This window comes from Mobula hypostoma, chromosome 14 (assembly GCF_963921235.1).
Source record: "Mobula hypostoma chromosome 14, sMobHyp1.1, whole genome shotgun sequence".
NCBI lineage: Eukaryota > Metazoa > Chordata > Chondrichthyes > Myliobatiformes > Myliobatidae > Mobula > Mobula hypostoma.
In genome coordinates, this window is record NC_086110.1 from 10,128,211 (window position 1) to 10,142,156 (window position 13,946).

At 43.7% G+C, this 13,946-nt stretch overlaps 1 protein-coding gene across 6 annotated transcripts in view; it reads left to right on the forward strand.

Moving 5' to 3' along the window:
- LOC134356081 (anillin-like) overlaps positions 1–13,946 on the forward strand; it is a 64,705-nt gene that overhangs the window by 33,343 nt on the left and 17,416 nt on the right. For 4 of the 6 annotated variants that reach the window (XM_063066651.1, XM_063066653.1, XM_063066652.1 and 1 more), the window contains exons 15-19: positions 383–431; positions 535–588; positions 2,391–2,426; positions 5,178–5,265; positions 8,262–8,371. In XM_063066651.1, coding sequence (XP_062922721.1) covers positions 383–431; positions 535–588; positions 2,391–2,426; positions 5,178–5,265; positions 8,262–8,371 — 337 coding nt within the window. The remainder of the gene's footprint in view (positions 1–382; positions 432–534; positions 589–2,390; positions 2,427–5,177; positions 5,266–8,261; positions 8,372–13,946) is intronic. The other 2 variants (XM_063066654.1, XM_063066655.1) reach the window with 2 other exon arrangements.

Here is a 13,946-nt window from a genome sequence, read left to right on the forward strand (position 1 = left end):
AACTGCTACTTAATTCTCCTTGTTCTCTCCTTTTTAATTAAACTTGAAGGAAAATGGCCATGTTTTCAATGTGTGACTAACTTTTTTTTTGTACTTTTCCCATGGTTTTAATACCTTTCCCACTAACGGTTGTAAGGATTGTACAATATTAATTTGCTTGTGTTGGCATTAAACTCAGAATCACATTGATTATCATTCTGTACTCTTTTCAAAAGGTCTAGGTCAAGTGTTTTTTTTCGCTCAATTTCATTGCAAGACACCAGTGAATGCTGTCTGATCTTCTAGATCTGATAAATGTCTCTGAACTGCATGTATTAAACCAAAACTAAATTAGTGTTTTGTTTCTTTTTTAAAATGTAATCAATCTTAATGATCATTCCAGGGGTGATATTCACTACAAGTTTGAAATTGATGTGGAGGTGTACAGCTTGGTAAGCAAACTACCTTTAGTTGTTCAAATAAGTTATTAGTTCAATGTTTCCATTTTATTATGCAGCAAATTATTATGCAGCAAATTAATTTTTTTCTCTTTAGGCTCAGACATCAAATGGAACTACTGCTGCAAAGCGTAGATCATCAAGATCCAAGGTGATGTTGTAAGCGTGTAAATCTGATCTCCAAAGCTATGCTTTTCATTTGGTTAGTCATGGTAGTGATTCTCTTCTCCAGCTGTCTGAGGTGCCAGTTTGTATGAGCTTGAAAGGTGCAAATTTGCAGATGCTAGAAATTCGAGCAGTGCACACAAAATGCTGGAGGAACTCAGCAGGCCAGGCAGCATCTATGGGAGGGGGGTGGGGGGGGAGTGCAGTTGACATTTCAGCCCGAATGAGCATAGATGTTGTCTGGCCTGCTGAGTTCCTCCAGGGTTTTGTGCATTTATGACTAAGCATTTGCTCCTAGGTGCTACTTGGTATTCATTTTTGTGTATGGTTATACTTTCATAAAAGTTTGAGGGGCAATAACCCCATCTGGAGTTTTCAAGTTTAAGCATCCTTTGTTGCACATAGGTATTGTACAACTTTAAATTATCTGAAAATGTTTTAAGTTCATGGATGTGATTGCTATATGATAGCCAGCAAATGGCCTGTTTGCAGATTGTAGAATGCTGCTTTTGCCTGCGACTGACCTTGAAATTACTACTTTGATGCAATCCTTGCCCCTTTTACTACTTCTAACTCAATGCTGTACTCAAGTTGCTTTAATGAACATTATTGTGTACATTGTATTTCAAAGTCCCTAATATCAAAAGGGGATGGTGGAGGAATGAACATGCTGAGGTTTGATATAAATTGCAAAAACAAGCAATTTTCAGTTCTGCAGCATGTGAATTCTTGGAAAGTTGTTGCTGTTCTTGTCACTCACCAGCAAACTTTGAAAAATATACTGAAATCAATAGTTAAGTTATTCTGACTGTGCTGACTTTATGTTGTAAATTTGAGCTCTAAAGCAAGTATCCAACCTGCCTTCAGTTTTACACTTTATATAAAAGCTCTTCAATGAGAGCAGGATAATAAGCACAATGTCACTTTGCTTCTCAGTGCTACATTCTTAACTATAACCAACTTGGTCCAAGTGTGACAGTACTCTGAAACATCAGTTGTGCAGACTGATGTAAATTTATCATATACAATCTGTACCATGTTCATTTCTTATTCTTTTCTCCTAAAGGCACAGTTTTAAGCAATTATCAAATGGCTAAAATTAAAATTCATGTTCATCATGAAGCTATGATGTTGCATGCATAAATAAAAACTTAATCAGTTGTCATGCTAAACGCATTTAATATGCAACTATATGCATGTTTGAAACCACTTAGTTCATGTCTTTATATACCTTCAAACTGATTTTTTTTCAAAAATGTGACCAGTGTTCAATTGGAGGCAACTTTTGGGTGAAATCAAAGTACTGTCTATCATAAATCCAAGACTATAATTTAATGCTATGAAATCCTTTCCATTTTTAACCTTAAAATTGCAGGTTTCCCTCTAATTCTGGGCTGCAGGTGCCAATTAGTGATAAAACATTTAAAAAACCGCTGGTTACAATATAGCTTTAATTCATAACTAAAATGAATAATCCAGCAGTAAAGGGCTACTGTAACTTCATTGCTTAATCTGTGATCTTGTATTTGTGATAACTTTTTAAAGTTCATTTTCAACATGATAATCCCTTTTGAGGAGATATTGTTCTAAAGATGTATGCTGCTCATTCAATTGAAAACTTATCTGAGTAAGATTGTATGATTCATTTGTGTGATGGGGCTGTCTAGATTTAAGTGATTGAATTAATGAATCTTCTGTGATGGCTACTGCAGACCTCTACTCTGTCTGAAATTCTGCTGGCTGTTTGCTAACAAAATAAAACCTAATGCTTTTTATACTACTATGCAGGTTATGACCCCTAAAAAGCTTCTGACCTCTATTACTGTGAGTATATTTAAGCAGTTCATTCCAGATCATTCTAGTTTTTTAGTCTTCAGTTATGTAAACATGAGAAATTCTGCAGATGCTGGAAATCCAAAGCAACACACAAAATGCTGGAGGAACTTGGCAGGTCAGTCAGCATCTATGGACATGAATAAACAGTTGGCATTTTGGGCCATGACCCTTATTGTATGTTAGTCTTCTGTTACTAGCCTCACAGATTGCAGCAATTTTGTGACACACAAAGGCACTCGGAAAAGCTGATCACTGAACACTATCGCATACTTATCCCACAAGCCTCTAAATTTTGGCTGGAACTGAGGTGTCTAATTTTTAGAGAGCCCTTTGTTCCAAGTAGAGAAGAAACAAACCTCTAGTGAATGTTGCAGAACACCCTGAAGGTTAACTTGCATTTTGAGTCAGTGGTGAGGAAGGCAAATGCCATGTTAGCATTCATTTCAAGAGATCTAGAATACAAGACCAAGGATGTGATGCTGAGGCTTTATAAGGCACAGGTGAGGCCTCACCTTGAGTATTGTAAACAGTCTTGGGCTCCTCATCTTAGAAGAGATGTGCTGGCATTGAAGAGAGTCTAGAGGACATTCACAAGGATGATTCCAGGAATGAAAGGGTTATCAAACAAGGAACATTTGATGGCTCTGGGTCTGTACTTGCTGGAATTCAGTAAGATAAGGGGGAATCTCATTGTTAAGGCCTTTCAACATTCGAAAGGATTTTTCTCATGGTGAAAGAGTCAACATTGTCTTGTCCTAGAAAGGCATTGTCAACAATGCCTTTGGGTGACCTGGCCTCCACAGCTGCATGTGGTGCCCTTTAGAGGAGTGCCCTTTCAAAACAGATGTGGAGAAATTTCTTTGGCCAAAGGGTGGTGAATTTGTCACCACATGCAGCTGTGGAGGCCAGGTCATTAGGTGTATTTAAGGCAGAGACTGATAGATTCTTGATTGGACATGACATAAAAGGTTACAGGAAAAGGCCGGGAACTGGGGTTGAGGAGGAGATGGGGGGGAAAAAAGGGCTCAGCCATGATTGAATGACAGAGCAGGCTTAATGGGCCAGATGGCCTAATTCTGTTCCTATGCTTATGGTCTAAATATTATTTCTCAAATCCTCACTAAATGTCATCAGAAAACTATAGAGATGGAGAATCAATGTAACTGGAGATTGGAAGCTTTGATTGTACTTGCAGACTGTATTGGGGAAACCATACTGAATACAGTGCACTAAACTGCAATAAATGCAGCTGAATTGCTGTATCATGGAAAGACTGCTTCTGTCCCTGGATGGTAGGAAAGAAGTAAACCAGCACATGTCATACCTTGTGTTTGTATGAAGAAAATGTTATGGAAGTGGATCAGAAGGAACATCCTCTGTGGAGAAATGGGCAATGAGAGCAGAGTTTCAGGAAATGAAGGTACAGTTGAGAGGGTGGAAAGGGATATTGGGAAACTGTAGGAGCTGATAACTAGTGATAGATACTGTGAGCTAACCTATTCCCTCAGATGGCCAGAGAACACTAGGAGTTGTTGGGTGTCTTGACAGCAGTCTTCCATATCCAACAAATAGAAGGGTACTACTTGCACCTCTGCCAGTTCCCATATCTCTAACTTTCCTCTTGAAAGCGTAGCCAGTACTTCATTGCCACTCCAGTATAAGGACTGGTGAAAGTAAGTGGTGGTGGAAGAGGACAAAGGGATGTGCTTTTTTTTTTAATAATTAAAAAAAAATCTTGGGCCATTCCCATGAGGAATAACGATTTGGAATGACTGGACATTGATTAAAATGAGTTAACTAAAATCCAGAAACTAAACTCAACCCGGAGGGTGCCAGAAGAGTCAGGCATGAGCATGAAGCAACTGAAAGGTGGAGGAAAGGAGGAAATGTTTTGTGGTAAAAGCTGGCTGAAACAGTAGCCCTTCCTGCTGAGTCCTGTTTGTGGATTGTGAAGGGGGTAGAAATTGGAACTGAAGTTCAAATGACTTCTTTAAAACATAAACTAGTAGAGCTGTTAATTCACAGCTTCTTCAGTCCAGGTTCAATCCTGACCTCCATTGCTCTAAGTTTTGTGTGTCCTTCCTGTAACTAGCACAATATTTCCTTTGGGTGTTCTTCCTCATAAGTGCAGATTGGTAGGTTAATTGTCCACTGTAAGTTGTCCTAAATGGGTTGGTGAGTTGATGGTAATGTGGAAAGAATGGGTTAGAGAAACAATTAATACTGAATTGGGTGAGTTTTGAGTTTTGCATAGTCTTGTTGGGCCTAAATGTCCCCCATGGTTGTTTACTTGTGACAAAAAAAAATCTGAGAAAATAGTATTAGTGATAGGGAAGAATGGGGTGTCTGAGAGGTATTGTTCAGTTTGGAAGTAGGAGTCCCTTCTCCAAATCAACCACTCCTCTGTCAGTAAGCTCATGTGGAAATGAAGGGTTAAGTGTATACTATTTCAGATCCTGTTGCTGCTTTAGACTACACATTGTAGCTGTTAGTATTATGGAAATTGCCTTGCCAATGTAGCTGACTGGTAAATCAGTAGAAAACACTCACTTTAACACTAGGCACATTAGAATAATGAGGTCTTGCACCAAGCTTGCTTTGTCTTCCTTCCCTATCCCGGCATATCAGCATACCCAGTCATTGATTTGTTGAACACTAATATTTATTATCTCTGTAAGCTGACATGCTCACTAACTTTGCAATTAATTCTGCGTAACATCTGTTTTGGTTTGTTTCTAGAATTGTGCTTCTCAAAATCGATCACCAGAAGGAAAGAGTTCATGTTGTATTATTTTTCCTTTTCAGAAAACGAGCTTGCAGTCACCTGGTGAGTTCATGAAAATCCAAAGGGTTTGAATAAAAGAACAATTAAATATTACACAAGTAGTTTCTTTTAAAATTTTAAGTCTTCCCATGCAATAGTTGTGGAAATAATAACCCTTATGACCATCCACTTGTATCTTTCTCCAGGTTTTTCTTGTTTTGCTTTGGAACTCAGTGCAGGGATTGGGGGTGGCATGATGAATCGTTGGTTATTGCACTAAATGGGTGCACCACTGTTTCTACTATGCTAAGGTGGTAACTGTCATTATATGTAAATGTGAAGTAGTAACAGTAATATTTGATTTCCTCCTTTGGCTGCAGATATTGGTATGTGTCCTCTGAATTTGCGATTTTAAACATTATTGCTCTTTTAGTTTGGGAATAGAAATGTTAATTGCTTGGGCCTCTGAAATGCTTGCAGTGCTTTCATGAGGATTAGGACTAGCCCTGCTTGCTGGAGTTCAAAGGGCAGCAGTTTCACTGAGGAACACATTGGGCAACTAACTGGGTAGATACTGAGTGGCTGCTTCCTTGGACGAGTGAATCCGCAGCTAGGGGCTTAGCTACATCCATTGGCTTGAAAAATAATCCTTTGGTTATATCCTTTGGAGCTTTCTATCTTCCCAGATGTATGTAAATAGACTATTATTGAATATATCCAAGCCTCCTGTTTTTAAATGCCTTTGGATTCCAGGGGCATGCAGGGCAAGTGAAACTTTTAGTAATTCTGTAGGAGCAGGACCCAGGGAATGTTTGGCCTCCTTCTGTTTTCTTGTTTCAATCCATATGTGAGTGATGAACTGCTGGTCTCTTTTCTCCCTGTCCATCCCAGTATATTGATTTCTGGCAATTGTTACATTACCTTGGCTTTTCTTTTTCTTTCCCCGTTGATAACTTTGGGTGCAGAAACAATTATAGTACATCTTTTCACCTACTAGCAAAGATCTGTAGACCTGTCGTGATTCCCTTATTCCTTATGCTCAGTGTTGCGTGCATTAAATATGCAGTTTGTGAATCAGGTGTAACAGGATGTATGGACTACTTTCAATTAAATCATGACCAGCCTGCATCTCTAGGGAATTCCCATCCAATGTCACCAAGTTCAGTTCCTTACCCTACACCAGTTGCTTCAATGTCCTATTCAAGATCCACAAATCTGACTGTTTGCATAGGCCTATTGTCTGCCTGTTCCTGCCCACAACACTTTTCTGCATACTTCAACTCCATTCTATATCCCTTGATTCAGTCTCTTTTCTGCCCCCGCCACCACACTTCATGTTTTCAGTCTCAACATCTTTCATTTCCCTGGCCTTGACTGCCTCATTTTCACCATAGATGTTCTATACACTTCTATCCCCTTTGAGAGACCTTAAAACTCTCTGTTTCTTTCTTGACAAAAGACCCGGCCATTTCTCTTTCACCACCACCTCCTCTGTCAGGCAGAACTGGTCATCGGCCTCAAGAATCTCTCCTTCAGTTCCTCCCAGTTTCTCCAAACCCAAGGGGTAGCTATGGGCACCCACATGAGCCCCAGCTATGCCTGCCTTTTCGTTAGTTAAGTAGAACAGTCCATGTTCCAAGCCTTCCCTGGTGATGTTCCCCAACTTTTCCTGTGCTGCTTCATGCACCCATACTGACCTTGTCAATTTCATCAATATATAAAACTATTCTTTTTTTTCCCCACTGCATCTATTCCCAAGATGAGGATTTCCTTTCCAGGATGTCCCCCTTCAAAGAATGGGGTTTCCTTTCTCCACCATTGATGCTGCTCTCACTCACATCTCCTCCATTTCCTAGACATTCTCACTCATCCCATCTTCCCACTACCTTAACAGGGACAGAGTTCCTCTTGTCCTCACCTACCACTGCATGAACCTCTGCATCCAATACATTCTTCGCAACACCTACTAACTTCAACTGGATTCTACCACCAAACAGTTCTTTACCTCCCTCTTCCTCACCCCCCACCCCAAACTATCTGCCCTCCATAGGAATTGCTTCCTTTGTGATTCCCTTGTCTATTTGTCCCTCCTCACTAATCTCCAACCTGGGACATATCCCTGCAAGAGACAGAAATGCTACACCAGCTCATTCACCTCCTTCCTCACCTCCATTCAAGGCACCAGGCAGTTCTTCCAGATGAGGCAGCACATTACCTGCAAATGTGTTGAGATTATCTATTGTATCCAGTGCTCCTGTTGCATCTTCTACATTGGTGAGATCTGATGTAAGTTTGAACGCTTTGTCAAGCACCTTCGCTCCAGCCAAAAGCGGAATTTCCTGATGGCCAATTATTTTTATTCCTATTCCAACATGTCAGTCTATGGCCTCTTTTGCAACGATGAATCTATTCTCAGGGTGGAGGAGCAACACCTAGGTAGCCTCTAACTTGATGATATTAACAATGATTTTTCCTGGTAATTATTTTCACTTTCCATCTTCTATTCCCCACTCTGGACTCTTGCTTCATCTCACCTGCATATCAACTCCCCTGGTGCCCCTCCTTCCTATATTTCCCCAATAGTCCACTTTCCTCTCCTTTTAAGATTTCCTCTCCTTCAACCTTTACCTATCCCACCCACCTATTACCTTCAGCTAGTTCTCCTTCCCTCTCTCCCCCCGCCCCCACCCCACTCTTTTTATTCTGGCATCTTCCTTCCTTCCTTCCTTTCTAGTCCAGAGGAAATCTCAGCCAGAAACATTAACTCTATTGATTTCCATAGATGCTGCTTTTACCAGAGTTCGTCCAGCATTTTGTGCATATTGTTCTATTCCCTACTCTTCTCTTCCCCCCCGCCCCCCCTCCACCAATCTTGAATAAAAATTTTCTACATAATGATATATTTAAGGGTTATGGATACAAGTTTTTAAATAGCCTTTTAGAAAAGAGCCTTATTCCCACCATCCTTGGTTTGGCATTCTCTCCCCTAGTTCAAAGGTAATTGGGCCTTTTTAGTGTTTACATCAATACCTGCTTAACACTTGTCCTTTGGTTTACAGGTGCTAGTCCTACTGTCAGCCGCTCAATTCGTGCCAGTAAGTTTGTACTGGTTGGGTCTCACACAATTACTCTAGCATCTCTGGGCAAAGAGAAGTTTGCATTGGACAAAGTAAGTCCTGGGTTTGTGAACAAGTTGTTAAATGCGTTAATGCTTAAGGGAATAATTAAAGGCCATAATCTTCACCTTAAGTGAAGACTTTCAATCCTTAATTGTTGAGAGGGCCTTGCTGTAGATTTGCCAGCTAAGACAAAAGATCAGTATAATAATATAAACAACAGGAATTCTGCAGATGCTGGAAATTCAAGCAACACACATCAAAGTTGCTGGTGAACGCAGCAGGCCAGGCAGCATCTCTAGGAAGAGGTACAGTCGACGTTTCAGGCCGAGACCCTTCATCAGGACTAACTGAAGGAAGAGTTAGTGAGAGATTTGAAACTGGGAGGGGGAAGGGGAGATCCAAAATGATAGGAGAAGACAGAAGGGGGAGGGATGGAGCCAAGAGCTGGACACGTGATTGGCAGAGGGGATATGAGAGGATCATGGGACAGGAGGTCCGGGGAGAAAGACAAGGGGGGTGGGGAGAACCAGAGGATGGGCAAGGGGTATAGTCAGAGGGAGAAAAAGGAGAGTGAAAGAAAGAATGTGTGTGTATATAAATAATGGGTGGGGTATGAGGGGGAGGTGGGGTATTAACGGAAGTTAGAAAAGTCGATGTTCATGCCGTCAGGTTGGAGGCTACCCAGACGGAATATAAGGTGTTGTTCCTCCAACCTGAGTGTGGCTTCAACTTTACAGTAGAGGAGGCTGTGGATAGACATGTCAGAATGGGAATGGGATGTGGAATTAAAATGTGTGGCCACTGGGAGATACTGCTTTCTCTGGCGGACAGAGCGTAGATGTTCAGCAAAGCGGTCTCCCAGTCTGCGTCGGGTCTCGCCAATATATAAAAGGCCACATCGGGAGTACTGGACGCAGTATATCACCCCAGTCGACTCACAGGTGAAGTGTTGCCTCACCTGGAAGGACTGTCTGGGGCCCTGAATGGTGTTAAGGGAGGAAGTGTAGGGGCATGTGTAGCACTTGTTCTGCTTACAAGGATAAGTGCCAGGAGGGAGATCAGTGGGGAAGGATGGGGGGACGAATGGACAAGGAAGTGACCCCTGCGGAAAGCAGAGAGAGGGGGGGAGGGAAAGATGTGCTTAGGGGTGGGATCCCGTTGGAGGTGGCGCAAGTTACGGAGAATTATATGTTGGACCTGGAGGCTGCTGGGGTGGTAGCTGAGGACCAGGGGAACCCTATTCCTAGTGGTGTGGTGGGAGGATGGAGTGAGAGCAGATGTACGTGAAATGGGGGAGATGCGTTTGAGAGCAGAGTTGATGGTAGAGGAAGGGAAGCCCCTTTCTTTAAAAAAGGACATCTCCCTCGTCCTGGAATGAAAAGCCTCATCCTGAGAGCAGATGCGGCGGAGATGGAGGAATTGCGAGAAGGGAATGGTATTTTTGCAAGAGACAGGGTGAGAAGAGGAATAGTCCAGATAGCTGTGAGAGTCAGTAGGCTTATAGTAGACATCAGTGGATAAGCTGTCTCCAGAGACAGAAAGATCTAGAAAGGAGAGGGCGGTGTTGGAAATGGACCAGGTAAACTTGAGGGCAGGATGAAAGTTGGAGGCAAAGTTAATAAAGTCAACGAGCTCAGCATGCGTGCAGGAAGCAGCGCCAATGCAGTCGTCGATGTAGCAAAGGAAAAGTGGGGGACAGATACCAAAATAGGCACGGAACATAGATTGTTCCACAAAGCCAACAAAAAGGCAGGCATAGCCAGGACCCATATGGGTGCCCATAGCTACATTTTTAGTTTGGAAGAAGTGGGAGGAGCCAAAGGAGAAATTATTAAGAGTAAGGACTAGTTCTGCTAGATGGAGCAGAGTGGTGGTAGAGGGGAACTGATTGGGTCTGGAATCCAAAAAGAAGCTTTGAGACCTTCCTGATGGGGGATGGAAGTATATAGGGACTGGACATCCATGGTGAAAATAAAGCAGTGGGGGCCAGGGAACTTAAAGTCATCGAAAAATTTAAGAGCGTGAGAAGTGTCACAAACATAGGTAGGAAGGGATTGAACAAGGGGGGATAAAACAGTGTCGAGGTATGCAGAAACGAATTTGGTGGGGCAGGAGCAAGCTGAGACAATAGGTCTGCCAGGACAGGCAGGTTTGTTGATCTTGGGTAAGAGGTAGAAATGGGAAGTGCGGGGTGTGGGAGCTATAAGGTTGGTAGCAATGGGTGGGAGATCCCCTGAGCGGATAAAGTCGGTGATGGTGTGGGAGACAATGGCCTGGTGCTCCTTAGTGGGGTCACGATCGAGGGGTAAATAAGAGGAGGTATCTGCGAGTTGTCGCTGTGCCTCGGCAAGGTAGAGGTCAGTATGCCAGACTACAACAGCACCCCACTTATCGGCAGGTTTAATAATAAGGTTAGGATTAGTGCGGAAGGAGTGGAGAGCAGAGCATTCCGAAGGAGTGAGGTTGGAATGGGAACAAGATGCGGTGAAGTGGCCCCCACCGCTTTATTTTCACCATGGATGTCCAGTCCCTATATACTTCCATCCCCCATCAGGAAAGTCTCAAAGCACTCTGATTTTTGTATTCCAGACCCAATCAATTCCCCTCTACCACCACTCTGCTCCGTCTAGCGGAATTAGTCCTTGCTCTTAATAATTTCTCCTTTTGCTCCTCCCACTTCCTCCAAGCTAAAGGTGTAGCTATGGGCACCCATATGGGTCCTAGCTATGCCTGCCTTTTTGTTGGCTTTGTGGAACAATCTATGTTCCGTGCCTATTCTGGTATCTGTCCCCCACTTTTCCTTTGCTACATCGACGACGCATTGGCGCTGCTTCCTGCACGCATGCTGAGCTCGTTGACTTTATTAACTTTGCCTCCAACTTTCACCCTGCCCTCAAGTTTACCTGGTCCATTTCTGACACCACCCTCCCCTTTCTAGATCTTTCTGTCTCTGGAGACAGCTTATCCACTGATGTCTACTATAAGCCTACGGACTCTCACAGCTATCTGGACTACTTCTCACCCTGTCTCTTACAAAAATGCCATCCCCTTCTCGCAATTCCTCCGTCTCCGCCGCATCTGCTCTCAGGATGAGGCTTTTCATTCCAGGACGAGGGAGATGTCTTCTTTTTTTAAAGAAAGGGGCTTCCCTTCCTCCATTATCAACTCTGCTCTCAAACGCATCTCCCCCATTTCACGCACATCTGCTCTCACTCCATCCTCCCGCCACCCCACTAGGAATAGGGTTCCCCTGGTCCTCACCTACCACCCCACCAGCCTCCGGGTCCAACATATTATTCTCCATGACTTCCGCCACTTCCAACGGGATCCCACCACTAAGCACATCTTTCCCTCCCCCCCCCCCCCCGCCTCTCTGCTTTCCGCAGGGGTCACTCCCTTGTCTATTCGTCCCCCCCAACCCTCCCCACTGGTTTCCCTCCTGGCACTTATCCTTGTAAGCAGAACAAGTGCTACACATGCCCTTACACTTCCTCCCTTAACACCATTCAGGGCCCCAGACATTCCTTCCAGGTGAGACGACACTTCACCTGTGAGTCGGCTGGGGTGATATACTGCGTCCGGTGCTCCCGATGTGGCCTTCTATATATTGGTGAGACCCGATGCAGACTGGGAGACCGCTTTGCTAAACACCTACGCTCCGTCGGCCAGAGAAAGCAGGATCTCCCAGTGGCCACACATTTTAATTCCACATCCCATTCCCATTCTGACATGTCTATCCACGGCCTCCACTACTATAAAGATGAAGTCACACTCAGGTTGGAGGAACAGCACCTTATATTCCGTCTGGGTAGCCTCCAACCTGATGGCATGAACATTGACTTTTCTAACTTCTGCTAATGCCCCACCTCCCCCTCGTACCCCATCCGTTATTTATTTATATACACATTCTTTCTCTCTCCTTTTTCTCCCTCTGACTATACCCCTTGCCCATCCTCTGATTCCCCCCACCCCCCTTGTCTTTCTCCCTGGACCTCCTGTCCCATGATCCTCTCATATCCCTTTCGCCAATCACGTGTCCAGCTCTTGGCTCCATCCCTCCCCCTCCTGTCTTCTCCTATCATTTTGGATCTCCCCTTCCCCCTCCCACTTTCAAATTTACTAACTCTTCCTTCAGTTAGTCCTGACGAAGGGTCTCGGCTTGAAACGTCGATTGTACCTCTTCCTAGAGATGCTGCCTGGCCTGCTGTGTTCACCAGCAACTTTGATGTGTGTAGTATAATAATATGGCTGTTTCAAATGTTTCTAGGCTGGATTCAATTTGTTCTGGTGAGGAACTCGCCACAGGTAGATGATCAGCAAAGCTGGAGGGGTTTTTGATTTAAAGTATGATTTTAATTGGGTTGATTACGTGTGTGTGTGTCCTTTCTGTGCGTGGAGTTTTGTCCGGTTTCTTGCTTGCTCTACAAATTGGTAGATTATATTGTTTTTGACTCGTGGTGTTCCTCGGGGTCAGTATTGGGACCACCACTTTTCACATTGTTTGTCAGTGATTTGGATAATGGAATTGATGGCTTTGTGGCAAAGCTTTCAGATGATATGAAGATGGGTGAAGCAGTAGATGGTGCTGAGGAAATGGGTGAAGCAGTAGATGGTGCTGAGGAAGCAATGTGATTGCAGCAGGACTTGGACAAATTGGAAGAATGGGCAAGAAAGTGGCAGATGGAATACAGTGAAGGGAAAAGGAACCATGGTGTGGACTATTATCTAAATGGGGAGAATGCTCAAACATCAGAGGTGCAGAGGGACTTGGAGTCCTCATGCAAGACTCCCAGAAGGTTAATTTACAGGTTGACTCTGTGGTAAAGAAGGCAAATGCAATGTTGGCATTTATTTCAGGGGAAAGGAGATAACGCAGAGGCACTAATGATAAGACACTAGTGAGGCAGCACTTGGAGTATTGTCAACAGTTTTGGGCTCCATGATATCCTGAAGTGGAAAGGAGAACAAGCAGAGGTTGTGGTACATATTGGTACCAACGATATAGGTAGGAAAAGGGAAAAGGTCCTGAAAACAGACTACAAGGAGTTAGGAGGGAAGTTGAGAAGCAGGACCTCAAAGGTAGTAATCTCGGGATTACTGCCTGTGACACGTGAAAGTGAGTGTAGGAATAGAATTAGGTGGAGGATAAATACGTGGCTGAGGGATTGGAGCAGGGGGCAGGGATTCAGATTTCTGGATCATTGGGACCTCTTGGGGCAGGTGTAACCTGTACAAAAAAGACAGGTTGCACTTAAATCTTGGGGGGTTGGGGGGCAATATCCTGGTGGGGAGGTTGACTACAGCTATTGGGGAGAGTTTAAACTAGAATTGCTGTGGGGGTGGGGGGGGGGCAGTGGGAACCGAACTGAAGAGATGGAGGAAGAGGTGGTTGGCTCACAAATAGAGAAAGCTTGTAGACAGTGCAAGATCACAGGGAGGATAGGCAGGTGATAGAGGAGGGATGTGCTCAGACCGATGCTTTGAGATGTGTCTATATTAATGCAAGGAGTATGATGGACAGAGGATGAGTTTAGAGTGTGGATCAGTACTTGGAGCTATGATGGTGTGGCCATTAGAGACTTGGATGGCTCGGGCAGGAATGGTTACTTGGGATTAGATGTTTCA